This window comes from Melanotaenia boesemani, chromosome 8 (assembly GCF_017639745.1).
Source record: "Melanotaenia boesemani isolate fMelBoe1 chromosome 8, fMelBoe1.pri, whole genome shotgun sequence".
Taxonomy (NCBI): Eukaryota; Metazoa; Chordata; class Actinopteri; order Atheriniformes; family Melanotaeniidae; genus Melanotaenia; species Melanotaenia boesemani.
In genome coordinates, this window is record NC_055689.1 from 11,589,058 (window position 1) to 11,605,045 (window position 15,988).

The window sequence follows — 15,988 nt, forward strand, 5'->3', positions numbered from 1 at the left end:
ACCGTAATATTATTAACTTAGATATACCTGCTATTACTCATATGGGTCACTTCTATCAGATTAATTTATATCCCTTTAATAACTCGAATATATTTCAATTAATGGTGTTGAGTTAAAATATGACACCTAATTATGAATATACACTAACATTTGGTCATCGCCGACACTTGTTTGGCTCATGATACTTTCTTTACATTGTGTTTAATAAAATTCAAGTATATTTCAAAGATGTTTTGATACAACTAGATACACTAAAGATGTATTAAAATCATCCTTTTGTAAATATTGTGTTATTTTGAAAGTTGGGATCGGAAATCCTGCTCGTGCTCTTCTTTGGTTTGACGCTGGATGCTCGGCGAGTGTGAATGTGTGTGTTTGTGAGTGTGGTGTCGGCTTCCTGCTGTTGCTCCGTGTCCTCACACACCGTCCGTCTCGTCAGTGTTGATCGGCTCGCCATGGCGGAAGGACGCAGAGAACAACCGCTTCATCCTCACCTCTCATTACCACCGGCCAGCAAGCGACCCTGCCTTCGCCCTGCACCCCGGGGTCCCGGTCCGGGGCCCGGCCATGGCAGCGGGTTGCCCAGCTCCCGGTATCGTTCCCCGGAGTCCCTTTTGGACTGCGCCGCGAAGGCAGTAGCGGAAAAGTGGGCCTTCGAAAGAGTGGAGGAGCGCTTCGAGCGGATCCCGGAGCCCGTCCAGCGCCGTATCGTCTACTGGTCTTTTCCCCGCAATGAAAAGGAGATATGCATGTACTCGTCGTTTCAGTGCCGAGTCGCTGGCGAGGAAGGTCCGTCCGCTGCTGCCGGTGGGGCAGGGGGTACGGGGTCCGGAGCTACAGCCACTGGGGGTGGCGGAGGATCTACTGCTGGTTCAACGGCTACCGTTGGGGCAACCGGAGCAGTGGGAACTGGCGACGGACTGCCTTTCCGCCGGGGGATTAGGCTGCTAGAAACTGGCTGTGTGGAAAACGTTTTACAAGTCGGTAAGTGGAGTATTTCAGTTTAATCGAAACGAAGCTTCCCCCCACACACACAAATACTGTGGACTGTTTCCGAGTTCCTGCTTCTGGATCCATACTGTGGATGATTGATGGAAGTTTTTCTGGCTATCGCGGAAAGTATGCAAAGCATCCACTTTCATCGCATTTAAAGCTTCTTGTGGTTCTATCTTTGTTTTTAGTTAAACAGACTTATAAGAAGACATCTGTTATTAAATTTAAAGTTAATTTGTGCCTCTGTGGGGGGAAAAGGAAGCGATGTCAAGGTTGTTCGCTAGCTTAGCCGACCAGCTGCTGTTTAAAAATTAAAGGGCTTCCTATTGTGGCTTTTCATTACTCTGTAGGTCTGTCATTGACTGTTTCTTCTTTACTCCGTTTATTTTTTCTATTTGCTTTAAAGCCACTTTGGTTTTCCACAAGTGGAAGTTGTATTTCGGCCAACTACCCTCACTTCTCTTCCTCTCCGGGGCTCTTCGGCCGGAGCTGGCTGGAGCTGTAACCCCGGCACGGAGGTAGGGGGAGGCGCGGAGGAGGAGGGCTGACAGACGCGGATACAAAAGGACCCAACGTATCAGCGTCGGGGCTTTATTTTTGTTTTGTGAGAATTCCCATTTGCACAAGTCTGTTTTTTCCCCCTGAACTTAACTTCGGTTGCGAGTGGCTTGGGCAAGAAACAAAGGCGGTTATTTTGTCTCTTATTATGATTAATCCAACGTTAATCCGGAAAAAAATCCCCCGCAGTTTTTGTTTATTTGCCGCTGCTGGTCCGACTGGACAAAGAGCGCAGTCGTCACCAGTGTGAAAAAGACACGTTGGGACTTATTGTTTTATATATCTATATATATGTGTGTTTAAATTAAAGTTAACATATGAGTTGCTACAATAATTACTTCGTTGGTGCGTTTACCCGCAGCCCAATGAGTCGCTTGCAACACAAAAGGTTTCCAGTTGAAATGATCGATAAGCGTCTCGCATTTCCAGCGCTGCAGAAAGAGGAGGCTGCTTTCAAACAAAGGGCCATTCCGCAAAGCTCCATCTCCACTCACATTCTCTGATTCTTTCCCCCCTTAGCTCAACAACGACCACGAAAATGAGCCCAGACATCAGGGAAATTGGTGGGATGAAACCGACGGATAGTCAAAAACAGTCCTTTATGGCTACCAGGAGGATTTTTCATGGGGCCATATGGTGCGAGAGCCACTGGAGCTTGTCTGGGGTTTCATGTTGCTCCAAGGTATCAGGGGGAAAGCCTTAAACTGTGGCCGCTGCTTTTCTCCGTGACTGCTGTATCTAATTGCATCTTATAAATGCTCATTGATCCCACCCCATAACTAAAGGAAATCTGAGACTTATGAATATGAATTTGAGATTTGCTCTGATGGAGATTTGTTACAGTCTGGCTTGGTTGAGTTTAGCAAGTATTTTAGAGAGAGAGAGCTTGTGAATCAGTACAACTTTTGGCTGAGTGCTCCAAGGCTTTATTCTGTACAAGGTTATGTTGTAAACCAGAATGTGCCTGAGCAAGTTCTAAGTAATCACCTACATCACCACTTCCTGTCATTACAAACATCAACCTAGTCTCACACAGGATGGAACTTTGTGTGATGGTGTCAGCAGCCACAAAGCTACTTTTAAAAACATTCGCAAGGTCATAAAGCCCATTTTTCTGATTGAAGCAGCTCTATACCATATGATAAAATCTTTCATAAGCTGAAAATCTTGCACAAGCTGTAAGTAAAAGGTATGAAAAAGCAGACTTTAAACAGCCATAACAGTCTTTACCTGTGGATGTTACCCACTTTACCTGAGGAGCTCTTTGCTTTGTAGAACATGCAAACCAGTCAGCGTGGAAGGTCTACTGATTAATTTGAGAGAAAATGTGTTGTGGTTATTTCATTGTTAAATTTAAATAGGTTGGGTAACCAAGAATGCTAATACATGCTGCACGTGATGTTACACAGCTTTAAATTACAGTCTCAAAGCATGTTGTAATGCAAACACGTAAAGTTGAGGCAATACTTATTTTCTTGAAACTGAAAGGTTCATGTCTCATGTGCTTTGTAATTGGATGTTTCTGGGTGATGATTAGGAATGAGACTGAGTTGCATGTTTGCACATGTGCAGCAATGATACACAGTCTGATAATGGCATCTCATGACAAAATGAAATGGAGTAAGAATAGAACTGTAAACCAAATGTCAAACCTCATGGTTTCCATATGAATGGTGCAGACATGCTCCAACCTAGATTTTTTGTTCACTAAAAAAAAACAAGAAAACTTTATGTAGTTCTTACAGTTAAAACAGTACCGACATTTGTCTGCATCAGTCTCAGGTGGGTGATGCTGTGTTGTCATGATATTGTGGGCGAAGCGGAGTCAGCTGTTAGTCTGTGGTTTATCAATGAAAAATTGCAAGAACTGACTCAAACGAGAAGACTCAGAAATGATGCACCCATAAGAGAGGCTGTCATGAGTTCTAATAATTTTCTTTTATTCCTCACAGCTATCACAAGCAGAGCAGGAGCTTCAGTTCCTGTAACCTCATGCTCATCTTTTGACTTGGTTTTGTCTTGGTTTCTCAGAACTGGTGTGCCTACAGCGAAATTTGGAGTTGCTTTTAAATTACAAAGTTTTACTAAATGGAAATGTGGGAACGTGAATATACCCTGGTCTAGTCGGTGACCTCTTTGCCCGCCTCTTGCTGTTAGCCTCCAAAGTTTGCACCTTAGTCAACATGAGTAATAACAGGATCGAAAGCATGCAGGTTCTGATTTGATAGTCTTTATCATCAAAGACGTCTTTGTATGTGTCAGCCATTATGAAATGAGTTGACTAGCAAGTCCCTTGTTGATGCCCTCCACTTTTATGCTTTACGGTTAAAGGCCTTTGTATGTCAGCCTCTTTTAATAGTAATACTGACGGATTGAAGGGACGTGAGCTCATCAACAACTCATCAGGCCGTGTGTTCATAATAATCTATTCCTTGCCCCAAGTCATAATTAAAATAATCAAAGCAAAGCGTGATTGTTTTTGTCACACGCTCCCCCACTCCCTCCAATACATGCACACACATAAGCTCCCCCAGAAGCCCCCTTTCTAGAGCCTTTATAAAGTCCTCAGAGAGCAGGAGGAAGGGATATAACTGGAGGGAGGATGGGGTGGAGGGGCTTCTTTAGCTTTGAGTCAAGCGTTGGGATTATTGGGTCATGCTTTGTTACCCAGCTGTAGAAAAACCCCTTGTTCACAGAAAGAGTGCGGAGGGGGGGACGCAGGGTGTATGTGCATGTCGCCGTCTCTGAGACGTTACATAAAGCTGTTATGGTTTCCAGACGCCTTTTGAAGCACCGGTGACTCTGACAAAGTGACGAAACGAAGTTAAGAGTCAGTTTCAGATCCTGAAACTTAGAAAAAGTCTTGAGTCTTGTTTGTCAGTTTTGAGACGACACAGTTAGTTGTCTGTAATCTGATATTTTCAGGATTTGTTTTTCTGCTTGTTTGTTTCCTGTAATGACTACAGTATTGTACAAGTCTTGGGTCACCCATCATCTTGTTCTGTATGCCATGAAAACAGGAAATAGGTGCAATAATGAATAACTTGCAAACATGAATGTTGATTTAGTTTGAAAGGCAAAATAGATCTTGTACATTTCTAAAGAGGTTTAAAGTCATAATTTGGTCTGAGCACCTTTTATTCTTCACCACAGCCTGTACCCTCTATGCAGTTTCTGGAAGTAGTATAGAATAGTTTTCCACACTTGTTCAAGTTTGTCTTTGGATGTTGGCTGCCTCTTGTTTTGTTCTCTGTCAAGTTGAACCTACATTGCTTCAATTATGTTGAGTTCCAGGATTTGGAGACGATTCATCACTCCATAAGACCTGTTACCACTGATTTTCACTCTGGTTCTTAAGTCATTTGGCATACCTCGGCTTTTTTCTTTCTCTTACCCTTCCTTAGTATAGGATGCACTATGTTAATAAATGCCAAGTTTTCATCTAACAGCTCTGTGGGAATTATGTTGTTGCTATCTGTTCAACTATGAAAAAAAAAAACATCTTTGCAACAAGTTTGTAGCAACAAATACCTAAAAAAATACAAATAAATGGGTTCTTTGCTAAACTTTCTGTTATGTGTAGCAATAAGACTGCTTTATCCCTCGACTTGGGTGCTCTGTTATGCTTGATTTATTCACGTCAATGTTAAGAAAATCTTTGAAAGACCTTTAGAAAGCCTGGAGAACAATTGTTCAAGACCACTTAAGGTGAATACAAGAAAGCCTGGCTCCTTGAAAGCCAAATATTGAAGAAATGAGGGATGGCTTCAGACTGTTGCTCAGTGCTGTGTTAGTCAGTTACTGATGGTTTTCAAGTAGCCTGTGCAAAAGACACTATTGGGATAAACCACACAATAAAATCAAGAAAATAGCAGCAACTGGGATCAGTTTCCCCTTTCTCTTACAAATGTTTTAAGTATTCCTGTTGAGGTACTTTTTTATTTATTATGTACTCAGTGTTAGTGGTTTGCAGATTGCAGATTGTGTGTGAGGATGTTGGCTGGTCTTGCTAGTGTTTCCTCAGATATAATTTCCTGGCAGGATGGCCGTGGGGTTCCTTGTTGTGGTAAAGCTTGCGAGCCTTTGGTGTAAATCTGCTGGGTTTTTTTTTGGTTTCTCAAGTGTGTCTTGCGATAAAAGACAGAAGAAGGCGATGAGCTCATCCTCGCTTGCCTCATCTCCCATCTTTCTTCCTGACTGGAGTCTCAGGACTGAATCCACTGACACTGCTCACTTTTCATCTTCTCCTCCATTTTTTTTTTCTTTGTCCGTACCTTTCTTCTCCTTTGGCTCTGCACTCCTTTTGCACTCAATCATCAAGCTACAAAGTCTGTAGATTCATGAGTTTTCTATCCGTCACACTTTTTAACATCTCTCCTTTAGTAAAAGATGACTTGCACTTGCATCAGTTTCTGTCTGCGGAGCTCCTCCTTAGTAAAGGGCCTGTTGGTCGGGTCAAACCCAAATCTCAATTTTTTTCATATCTTTTCCTCCCCCTGCCTGTGTCCTCTGCAGTTTATGTGAGTAGACTGTTGCTGCTGGAGGAAGTGTTAGTGGTTTCGACAGGAGTATTTGTCGGGGGGGGGGGGGGGGTCTGGAAAGAGTCAGTCATCAATGTTGCAGATGACTCTGAGCATGCGGCTCATCAGTGTTTCCTCACTGTCGGGATGTTGGCTCATGTTCCTTTAGGTAACTATGAGTAACTTCACAGAGTCAGACCCCAGTGTAAGTTAGCTGAGGGTGTGTATGTATAAGGTGTGTGTCTTTTAGCAGGTTTTATGCCTTTTGATCTCCAGTCCCTCAGGCTAAAAGTACTTGCACAGTCATTATGTTACATACACAGGACTTATCCATACTTTCCATTTCATACTGTTTAGACATGATGTTACTTAGATTTGGTGCAGGCAATTTCTAAGACTTGTAAATGACTTGTTCTCAATCAAATGTCATGTTACAGCTGTTTTGCACACTATTTCTGTATTAACACTATTTATACCACCATAGACAGAATACTGATACTTAACATGAAGCATATAACTTCAAAATAATCAACAGAATTATAACAAGAGGCTACATCTGCTCCGTGTTTTAGAACCAAATGCATGGTTCACTTCAACCCTTGTGATCTTTTATTTATTTATTTACTTATTTATCATAAGAAGACGCCTATGCCTCAACTTACACAAGTCACCCACACTATTCTTTACACATTAGATATTCATTTATTATAATAAAACACATTCTATTGAGTTGCCACAGTTTACAGCTGCATTTGTAATATTTCTCATCCTGTATATGTATGTCAGTACAATTGCATTCTTTAGCTCTTTGTCACTTGGTTTGGAAAAGTGATTTATGAAAATGTTTTAGGTATTTGAATGCTTGTTTCTTTCATGTCAAGAAACAGTACAATTTGAGAAAAAGGTGATTTAACCTTCACTGCAAAGGGGTTATAAACTCTTTAAATGTATTTTCTTCTTGTATATCTGTTTATTCCTTTGTGTTCATAGTATTTTACATGCATAGTAACATACATGCGTGCATACTAACAGCCCAAACTTCAGCTAATTGAGCTCATGCACTCCGTCTCTGTATTCAGTCCTTTTCCGGTTTGCAAAGCAGTTTTTAATCAGAGTAATTAATTCCACGCCTGCCAAGCCCAAAATGACATGTCAGTCAAAAAGCTTGTCCCTGGACTCTTTATTAGCTTTCAGGTTAGTCTGCTATAAGAAGGGGTCATTAGAAAGAAGCTGTTTTGTTGCACTCATCAAAAAGAGCTGCACCTGTGTGCACGCATGTTTCACACTGAATGCGCCCTGATTATGTAAAATCCTTAATTAAAGGGTTTTGTTTGAGGGTTTTCTCCTTTAATTTGAGACACAAAAAGCATGATGGAAGGGGTATAAAAAGGGCTAACCTGTGCTTTCTATGGTCTTTCTGTTGTTGCTAAGTTCTCTGTCCTTGTTGCTAGACAGTGGGTCCAGTTTTGGAGCTAAACACCCAAATCTGACATATTTTTAAAATAAAACTTCTCATCATAATCTTGTCAAGGCATTTGTAAGAAATAGGAAAAACCAATAAATTGTTGAAAGTTTAAAACACATTCTGAAAAGTTATATTCATGCGGTTTTTTGGAGCTTGCACATTTGACTGCTGCAATTTTGAGTTTTCTTTCACCTGATGCAAGCTGTGTCAGGATCTCCTCAGCTATGTGTCTGCTTTCTGCTAAACTTTTTACATGATTAGGGATTTTCTGTTGTAGTTTAGTTCAACTTGCCCCCTTTTTTTTCCTCGTCTAGGATGTTTAGTTTGCATGTTTTACTTTTCCAATGATGGTCAAATTGTGCAACTTTAGGAAACGGTGAACACACCGACTTCATACAGCAGCACAATAGAAATGCAGGCAGTAGAAGCCAGTGTGCTAAATTAATCACAACCATTGTATTATTATATTCCTTTAAAAAAAGGTCAGTGGATCATCTGACAATTAAACCTTGCCTTATTTTTTGTTTGTGTGGTTCATTTCCTCCTGTGTTGTTCCTTTTTTTTCTTGGAACCTGGCCACTGGTGTTTCGGCCTCATTTTTTCAGCTGTGACTGCAGCTTTGTTTGCATTAGCAAGTAAAAATGTCTTTCTGTGCTGTTGGTACTGTTTGCTCAGCTATGTCCTTCACCAACAGCTCCTTTCCTATGGTTGTGTATTAGCACAACACATGTGTATGGAATAAAAGACAGTGCAAACACATTTTTTACTACCCCTGTTGTGTTTTCATACCTCCCTCTCATGTGTGCTAGTATGTGTATTCTTCCTCCCACCTACCTTTGGTGCCATTACCTTGGATGGTGGGTGTGCAATAATCAGCCGGAGATCAATGGTGGCCTTGTTCTTTTGGCTCTTGAAGCTGACAGCCTGCTGTGTTCAGTTATTGCACTGTTCCACACCTGTCTTTTATTAGCTTTCTGAATGTGTACAAATGTGTGTTTACTGTGGTCGTTGTACACATTTGGCCCATGTCCATGTCTCAGCGACAGGCTGGACTGGAAGGGGAAGACTGGGGGTTGCTAACTGCATTATTATGTCCTAGTTTGGTTGTAATTGCCTAACAAATGTTGGTAGAAAGGAGAGAAATGGACAAACACACAGGGAAAGGGGCCATTTGAAATGCAAAGCAGACCCAAATCAAACCCCATCATATGATCAGACTGCTTGTGTACCAGAAATGCTATATTATGGTACCACTTCCTCATGTAATATAATCTCATAAGGTTTCCCACATGAGATTCTGTGGTGTATTTCCACAAAAATAAAAACCATGCCTGTGGCAGGAGGGGAAATCCAGGATAACTTAAGTGCAAGAGGATAACAGTGACTACTAGCTTTGCTTTATTAATAGGGGGAAAAAAGATCTCTTGGGTTTACTTGTATGTGTGCAGAATGTGATTTCTTTTGTGGATTCTTTTTTCCTTTCTGTGTATTTGTAGACACATAAACCCCTCCAGTAGTCACCTGAGAGAAGTAAAGAATAAAGTAATTTTTACCTTTTTATTTAAACATCTTCATTGGCTTGACTTTAAACTTACTTTCCTTCTTTTTAAAGATTTTTAGGAGAAAAAAGGGAGAATAATTCTGGTTTCCTCTGCTCTGCTAATAATTACTTGATGGTTGGATAGAACTCACTCAAGCAAATCTCTTATTCCAAGCATTTCTATCTTTTTTTTTTCTTTTATTAGTTGCAGGATTTCTTTTTTCTTTTTTTTTTTGGATCAGGCCTGAAAGCTTAAACTGTTTTTGGGGAAAAAGGGTTTTGCTTGAATTAATATGATGCGGTTGTAACATTTCAACTCATGTAAGTAAATAATTAAGATTGTTCAAAGATTCTGGTCTTATTGAAACCTTTTTTCCTCAGTGAACCACCAACATTTAACATCATTTGTCTGTTTTTGTGTAGTATTTATTGCAAACATACATCATAGTTTGTGGAAAAGTTAAGTTTGTTGACATGCTGAAGAAGTATTATGAAAACAGTATTTGAAAAGGGTTGACATTTCTTTTAAGTACATTTGTTCTTTGTGCTAAGATCAATCTGAGAAGACTGATGCCACTCTCATATGAAGCAACAGCCAGCTAGCTAACGTAGCCTAGCCTAGCATAAAAATATGAAAGTATAGTTATGTTTGGATTCTATTCACTCTTTATTTTTCTAGTAAACTAAAATATATTCATTATAACTTGAAAAAAAATCCTTGGAAACAGCCTGGCTGACCATATTTTCTCATCTTCTTGCTAAGCTAACTGACAGCTGGTTTTAGCTTCATATTGATCTGCAGTCATGAACACTCACTGCATTTTTCTAATTCTTAGCAAGAAACAGATTTTCTGAAACATCCACATTTTGAAGGGAATGCACACAAATATGTGTCCTTTTTGTTCTGTCTCTGTGTAGTATAAACAGAGGGTACTGGCTGAACTTTAACATTGATCTGGGCTTCTTTAGAACCAAAATGACCTTTTGCTCTTCAGCCATGGCATCTTCAGCCATGGCCTCTCCTTGTTTTGATCCATGTCAGAACAAGTAAATATGAATACAGCAGCACCTGAAAAGGAACTTCTTTTTAAGCACTGTAAACATCTTTTTGAGCTCCTCATGTGGAGCATTTTGAATGCAGCACACTGCTTTCAATAAAGAAAATTCCTTTTCTTTCTCTTCCCATCATGCCTCATTTTGTGTTAAGCCAGTTCTGACTGTTTCTTGATCTTTATGGTAATGCTTTCCATCTTCTCTTTGAATGCAGTGAATTTGGTCCTTTATTGTGTTGCCCATCTCCTGTTGGAACGGGCAGTCGTAGATCATAGATTTCAGGCATAGATAGTCATCACCCTTTTTTCCACTCTTCTTTTGAATACACAGATGGTTGTGTATTGCAGCGACTGCCTGTATCCTATGTGCTTTTCCAATCTCAGGAGCACTTAAAGCCCTTCACAACAACAGTGCTATTACTGAGAGCAAGGCTGATGAGGGCCCATTGGAGCCTGTTGTGTGTGAGAGAAACATTGATTACGGTTGGATTAGAAACTATTTCCATACATTTGGCTGACTTTCATCTCAGGAAATAGGAGTCAATGACCATGCTGAATATCTCTTTTCTTTTTCAATGCATGCTTCTCACTGCAATGGCCTACCGCTCAGTCACTTTCTTTTTAGTCAAAAATATTTCCAGCTTGTTAAATTCAACAGTTGAAATGTAAATTATCTGCACTGACCTCTTCAAATGATGGTTAAAAGGGTTTTCTGTCTCTGGTCATGCTGTGCATATCATTGCTTTGTTCATCTCCACCATCCCCAAATGCGTGAATAAGGTTTAAAAGGAAGCACTTAGTGCTAAAACTTAAAATCGTCGTATCATTTTAACCCAAGGTTGTCTATTATGGTAATTCTGACTGTCAGTGTGCATTAGCAAATGGACCTAGTCCTTTTGTGTGGTTGAAAAATTTTAAGTGTGAATATGTAGTGTGACCAGCTTGCAAACTTTTAACCCCCATGCATCCTTAGAAGTCTCAGCCACTCCCATTTTCCTTCATAAAAGTAGTCGGCACCACGGCTACAGCTATGAGTACATGCTAAATATATACTTTTCTTCCATTATGCCCTGAAGTGTTGCTAAAGGCAAAACTGTCACAAATATTACAAGTACATAATGTATTCACATTGTTTGCAATCTCCACCTTAGCTAAATATGTCATGTAATATTCATTCTATCACACTCAAGGCTTCATTTGGGTGACATGTTATTGTTTTAACTAATGTTTTGTACATATTGGGACAATAATTTCCTGTTAATAAAGAACAACTGGAAATATGAGTTTTTAGTTGCATACTGCTGCAGCGGGTGAGCTAAATTCAATTGTATCCTGTGTGAGAAATATCCTACATTATTCCTAACTCTTGGGATATTTTTCTCATGTATTTTTCGTACCTCTTCAGCCTTCTGGTCTGACTCACCTATCCACTTTGCAAGAGCCTGTTAGGTCATGCTACTCTATAATCCAGTCAGCATTGCTAACTGGTAGAGCAGAAATGAACACCATCATACCAGAATAAAGAGTGGAATTTGAAATAATTCACTCCAGAATTATCTTTATTTTCTTTTTCTACATTGCATTTTCTGCAATTTCCCCTTTTCTTTCTCTGCTTTCCCCCTTGACTTCCTCCTCTTTTTTTTGTCTCTGCCTGCTAATAACATCACTCTGTGTGGTTTCTTTAGTGGAGGGCTTGCTATGGCCCATTAGGCCGCTGTCTCACCAACAAATGAATGGTAAGATGACTGCAGAGAGAGGAGGAGAAAAGAAGGCAAGGATGAAAAAAAGGGTCTGGGGTAGAGATGGGATGGGCGAGGGAAGAGATGGAGGCAGAGGAGAGCGAAGCAGAAGAAGGTGTGAGAGAAGGAGGAATGGAGGGAAAGGGTGGGGTGAGAGGAGGTGTGAAGTAAGGAAGACGCGACAGGAGGCAGGAAGAGGTGAGCTGAAAGGCAAATGTAAGAAGTACATAACCAACCTGTCACCTCTGGTTCTCCCTTCCCCCTACACACACATACACACACGCACACACACACTTCACAGTCACAAAAAGCCAAAGGGGAGGGAGGGACCTCATTAGGCTCTCAGCAGTCCATCACACACAGGGAGAGAGCCTACAGAGCTCTGCGGTGGGGGGATGGGGATGCCCGCAGAAAAGAGGGGAGCAGAGGGAGAAATGAAATTGAATTGATAGGAGCAGTCAAGTGCAGCAACACACACACACACATGCACAGACACAGGGGACATAAAGGACCAGCTCCCACCACACACTCAGACACACACAGCCTCTCTCCCCATGCAACATGATTAATGTGGTCAACAGCCGTAAGGATCAGTCTGGTCGAGACCTCTCACCCTCTTACACGCATGCACGCACACACACATACATGCATACATGCACAAAAGCCCTCTTCTGGCTCCTCCACTCACACACACCCTCCTCATCCCAACCAGCCATCTTCAGCCTCCTCGCACCCAAACAAAGATGGAGGAGGCAAAACTGGCGAACACTTTTTTTCTATTTGCCTAGGAAATATTAACTCAGACATGCTTTTATAGTTGAGCAAATGCCCACATTGTAAAGAAAACTTTTTAAAACATTTTTTTAAATAATTTTTTTTACAATTTGTGGAGATATTTTATCGTAGAACACTTAAACGACAAACTACAGTATATTTTATATTTTTTTGTTTGGCTGCATGCCTCTGTGGGTGTGTGTGTGTGTGTGTGTACAAATGTGAGTTTTTATCAGTGAATGCAGGTTGTAGTAGTTGTTGTGGTGTAACAGGATTAGGGGCCTTCAGCAATGCCTTACATCACATCACTATTGTAGTGCGAGGGTCCATCGGTGGAGGTTTGTCTCTGGGGGTCCAGCTGTCCTATATACCCAGGGGGAGGGCAGTGGGTCTGTGTGCAAAATGTCTGGCCAGATTTTTGAAAGTTTTTTTTTAAGTGACAGCTTTAATTGTAGGAATCATTGCTGTTGGATGTCACTTCTTTTAATCACATTTACCAGAAGTGATGCCATAGTTCTGTTTTTGCTTTTTACTTCCTTTTATTTGTTTGTTTAGGTTTTACTTTGTTTTTTGTCCTTGTTAAGAAAAGTCCTAAATTCTCCTAGTTAACTACTCTTTTATTAACTCTTGGTTCCTCTCAAAACAAAAACCAAGTATGATTGTCATTTGGCCTCCTTTTTTATATTCAGATTCTAATTTTCACAAAACTAAATTTTGCCTCAAAAACGGAGCATGTGGCACGCTAAGCACTTTTTCTGCCATGGCAGCAGAAAGAGAATCTTTGTCTCTGTATATATACTGTACAGTATATATTGTGTGTCAGTGTGTGTGTAGGAGAAAGAGAGAGATAGAGGGAGTGAGAGAGAAAGAGAGAGTCAGTGTTCAAAGTGTTGTGCGTTATCAGTGGGATGAAACCCCACCGCTGCAACAATAGGATTAAAGCTGTGCTCATGAAAGAGGCAATTAAATGGTATCTTATCTCATCTGCTTCTAAAACCAAAAAGCGCTTTCATATTTTCAAGTTTCCTCTTCTTGTTCTTCCTCATCCTCTTCTTCTTCAGAGGTTTCTGCAAGTTTCTGTCATACACTGCTGATTGGTGGACAGCAGAACTGACCTCCCTCTGATTGGCTGTTGGCTTTGGTGCTTGACTTTATGCTGTTATTTCAGACGCTTACCAATTTTTTGCAACTAAGTTTAAGATTTGCTTCACATGATTAGCTTAATTTGATAAGATGGCACACTCGAGCCTTAATAAAAAACTTTTCTTCCTTTTAATGAACCTGTACCGTAGTGAGTCACTTCGAGCTAACACAAAGTCAAGGCAGTAGACCTTAGCAGCATTTTTTTTAACCTGGATTAAAAGTTTAAACCACAAAACAGAAAATGTAAGATAGACTTTATGATTTTTAAAAAAAAGTTTTTGTGGTTTTAAATGTGCTTTGTTTGGGTGACAATGCTTAGCAGAGTCTTATAGCTGAGTTTCTTTTAGTCATTTTGGTGTGCTCCATACTAAGATTGGTGCTTCTTATGGCCCATTTATGCTCACGTCAGAAGTCTGATATGCAGACAGACATACAGTTTCATCTGTCTTCTGCGTTGGTTACATATATATATATATATATATATATATATATATATATATATATATATATATATATATATATATTAGCCTGAACAAAATTGGACTGTTCACATACATGAATATGTTTGTGGGGCAGAATATTAGAACTATCATAACCGGAGATGAAATTCATTTCTGCATGTAAATACTCAGCTAAACTTAAATGCACCTATGCACTTGGCACAGGCTCTAAAGTGGCATCTTTTTTTTCAAAAGTAGTAAAGCATTAGTAAATATGGCTGAATTGCCTTGATCATTTTCTGACACAGTACCCAGTGTCATGATATCCAACAAACAACATACTCAATAACTCACTTGGCAGTCACATGAAAGGAATAACACTACATCGACAGAAACAAAGTGCAAAAGAGATAAATGCAATAAAAACCTTGATAACTTAAATTTTTTTCTCAATGATGCAATATTGCTTTACATGTGGTGTGGTAACAGACTAACTGTTGTAAAGCTGCATCATGCATCTGTTATCACTGACATTAGTAGAGACGACTTTTCACTGTGTTCGCTCTCACCTGTTCTCTTTCCCTCTGAGGTAAAAAAAAGAGTAGCTAATAGGCTATATTCATGGCTATTACCTTTAATCATCTTTCATCTCTCTGTTCTGAGCGGTAGGAGGTTGAAAATGATGGATGACAGAAAAGCAAAGAGATGTAGCGGTGGGTGGTGGAATGGCTGTGTGATTGAAGAGGGTTTTTCAGGATAATTCTCACTGATTGGAGTCTCAGACTTGTCTAGTGGTCATGGTGAGCGTCAGAGCTGCTACTCAGCCTTGACTTGACCTCTTTGTGTTATCCATCCCTTGTTCACGCCTTTTGCCTCCCCTGCCCATCTAGGCTTGCCAGAAAAGAGGCAACAAGAATGGAGCTTTTCCAAAACTGAAGAATTGTTTGGGACTGTCTATTTTGTCCATTGTCCATTTTTTTTTGCTTTTTATTCAGTAAAATAATAAAATGTGGCAGCTAATATGTGCCTACGGCCTCTCTGACCATCACCAAACATTCATACACCAGCAATGCTAACACTGTAGCAAGGACACAACAACAATGACTGGGGGAGCAGGATTCAAACTGCCAGCCTTCCAATCATTAGACAACAGTCTCTACCACTTGAGCCACTGCTGCCCCACAAATGCAGCATTATTATAATCCTGATTCAAGTCACTTAAACACATCTCCACAGCTAATTCAGCTTCACTCACATGAATGATGATCTCCAATGAAGAAGGTTAAAAGCAGCATAATGTCTTAAATGTTCTCACACAAAGTCCATAGCATTGCAATGACATACCCTTCAGTCAATTACTCTATGCCTCTCCCAGGCGTGTATACTGGGACAAGAGCTGTGGTCCAGTTAAGAGGTTCAAACAAAACTCTTAACCATAGCTGAGCTCAGTTGTGTGTGCAAGCTTTCTGATTCCTAAGTAGCACTCTGCAAAGTTACAAACCACAGAGTTAAGTTTCCATTACTATCACTGTGCGGTTTCATATTACATTTAGTCATTTGATCCTTTGTGATTTCTTTAAACATTTAATGCAGCTTTAATGTGACGTTGGAATTTAAAAGAAAATATTTACGTTACAAAAACAGGACATATGTGATTTATATATATTTTCAGCCATCTTTCAGAAACATACCATGGGAATGAACTGTTAAGGGGGCAGTGAGAAGGCATTCCCTGTGTTTTTGGAGTCATGAGAGAGATAACAG

The 15,988-nt window shown here is 40.3% G+C and overlaps 1 protein-coding gene across 1 annotated transcript in view; it reads left to right on the forward strand.

Annotated features, from left to right (window-relative positions):
• Positions 1 to 394: 394 nt before the first annotated feature.
• Positions 395 to 15,988, forward strand: part of zswim5 (zinc finger, SWIM-type containing 5) — a 59,311-nt gene continuing 43,717 nt past the window's right edge. The window contains exon 1 of the mRNA XM_041992746.1: positions 395 to 984. Within this exon, the coding sequence (XP_041848680.1) occupies positions 456 to 984 (529 nt within the window). The 5' untranslated portion in view covers positions 395 to 455. The remainder of the gene's footprint in view (positions 985 to 15,988) is intronic.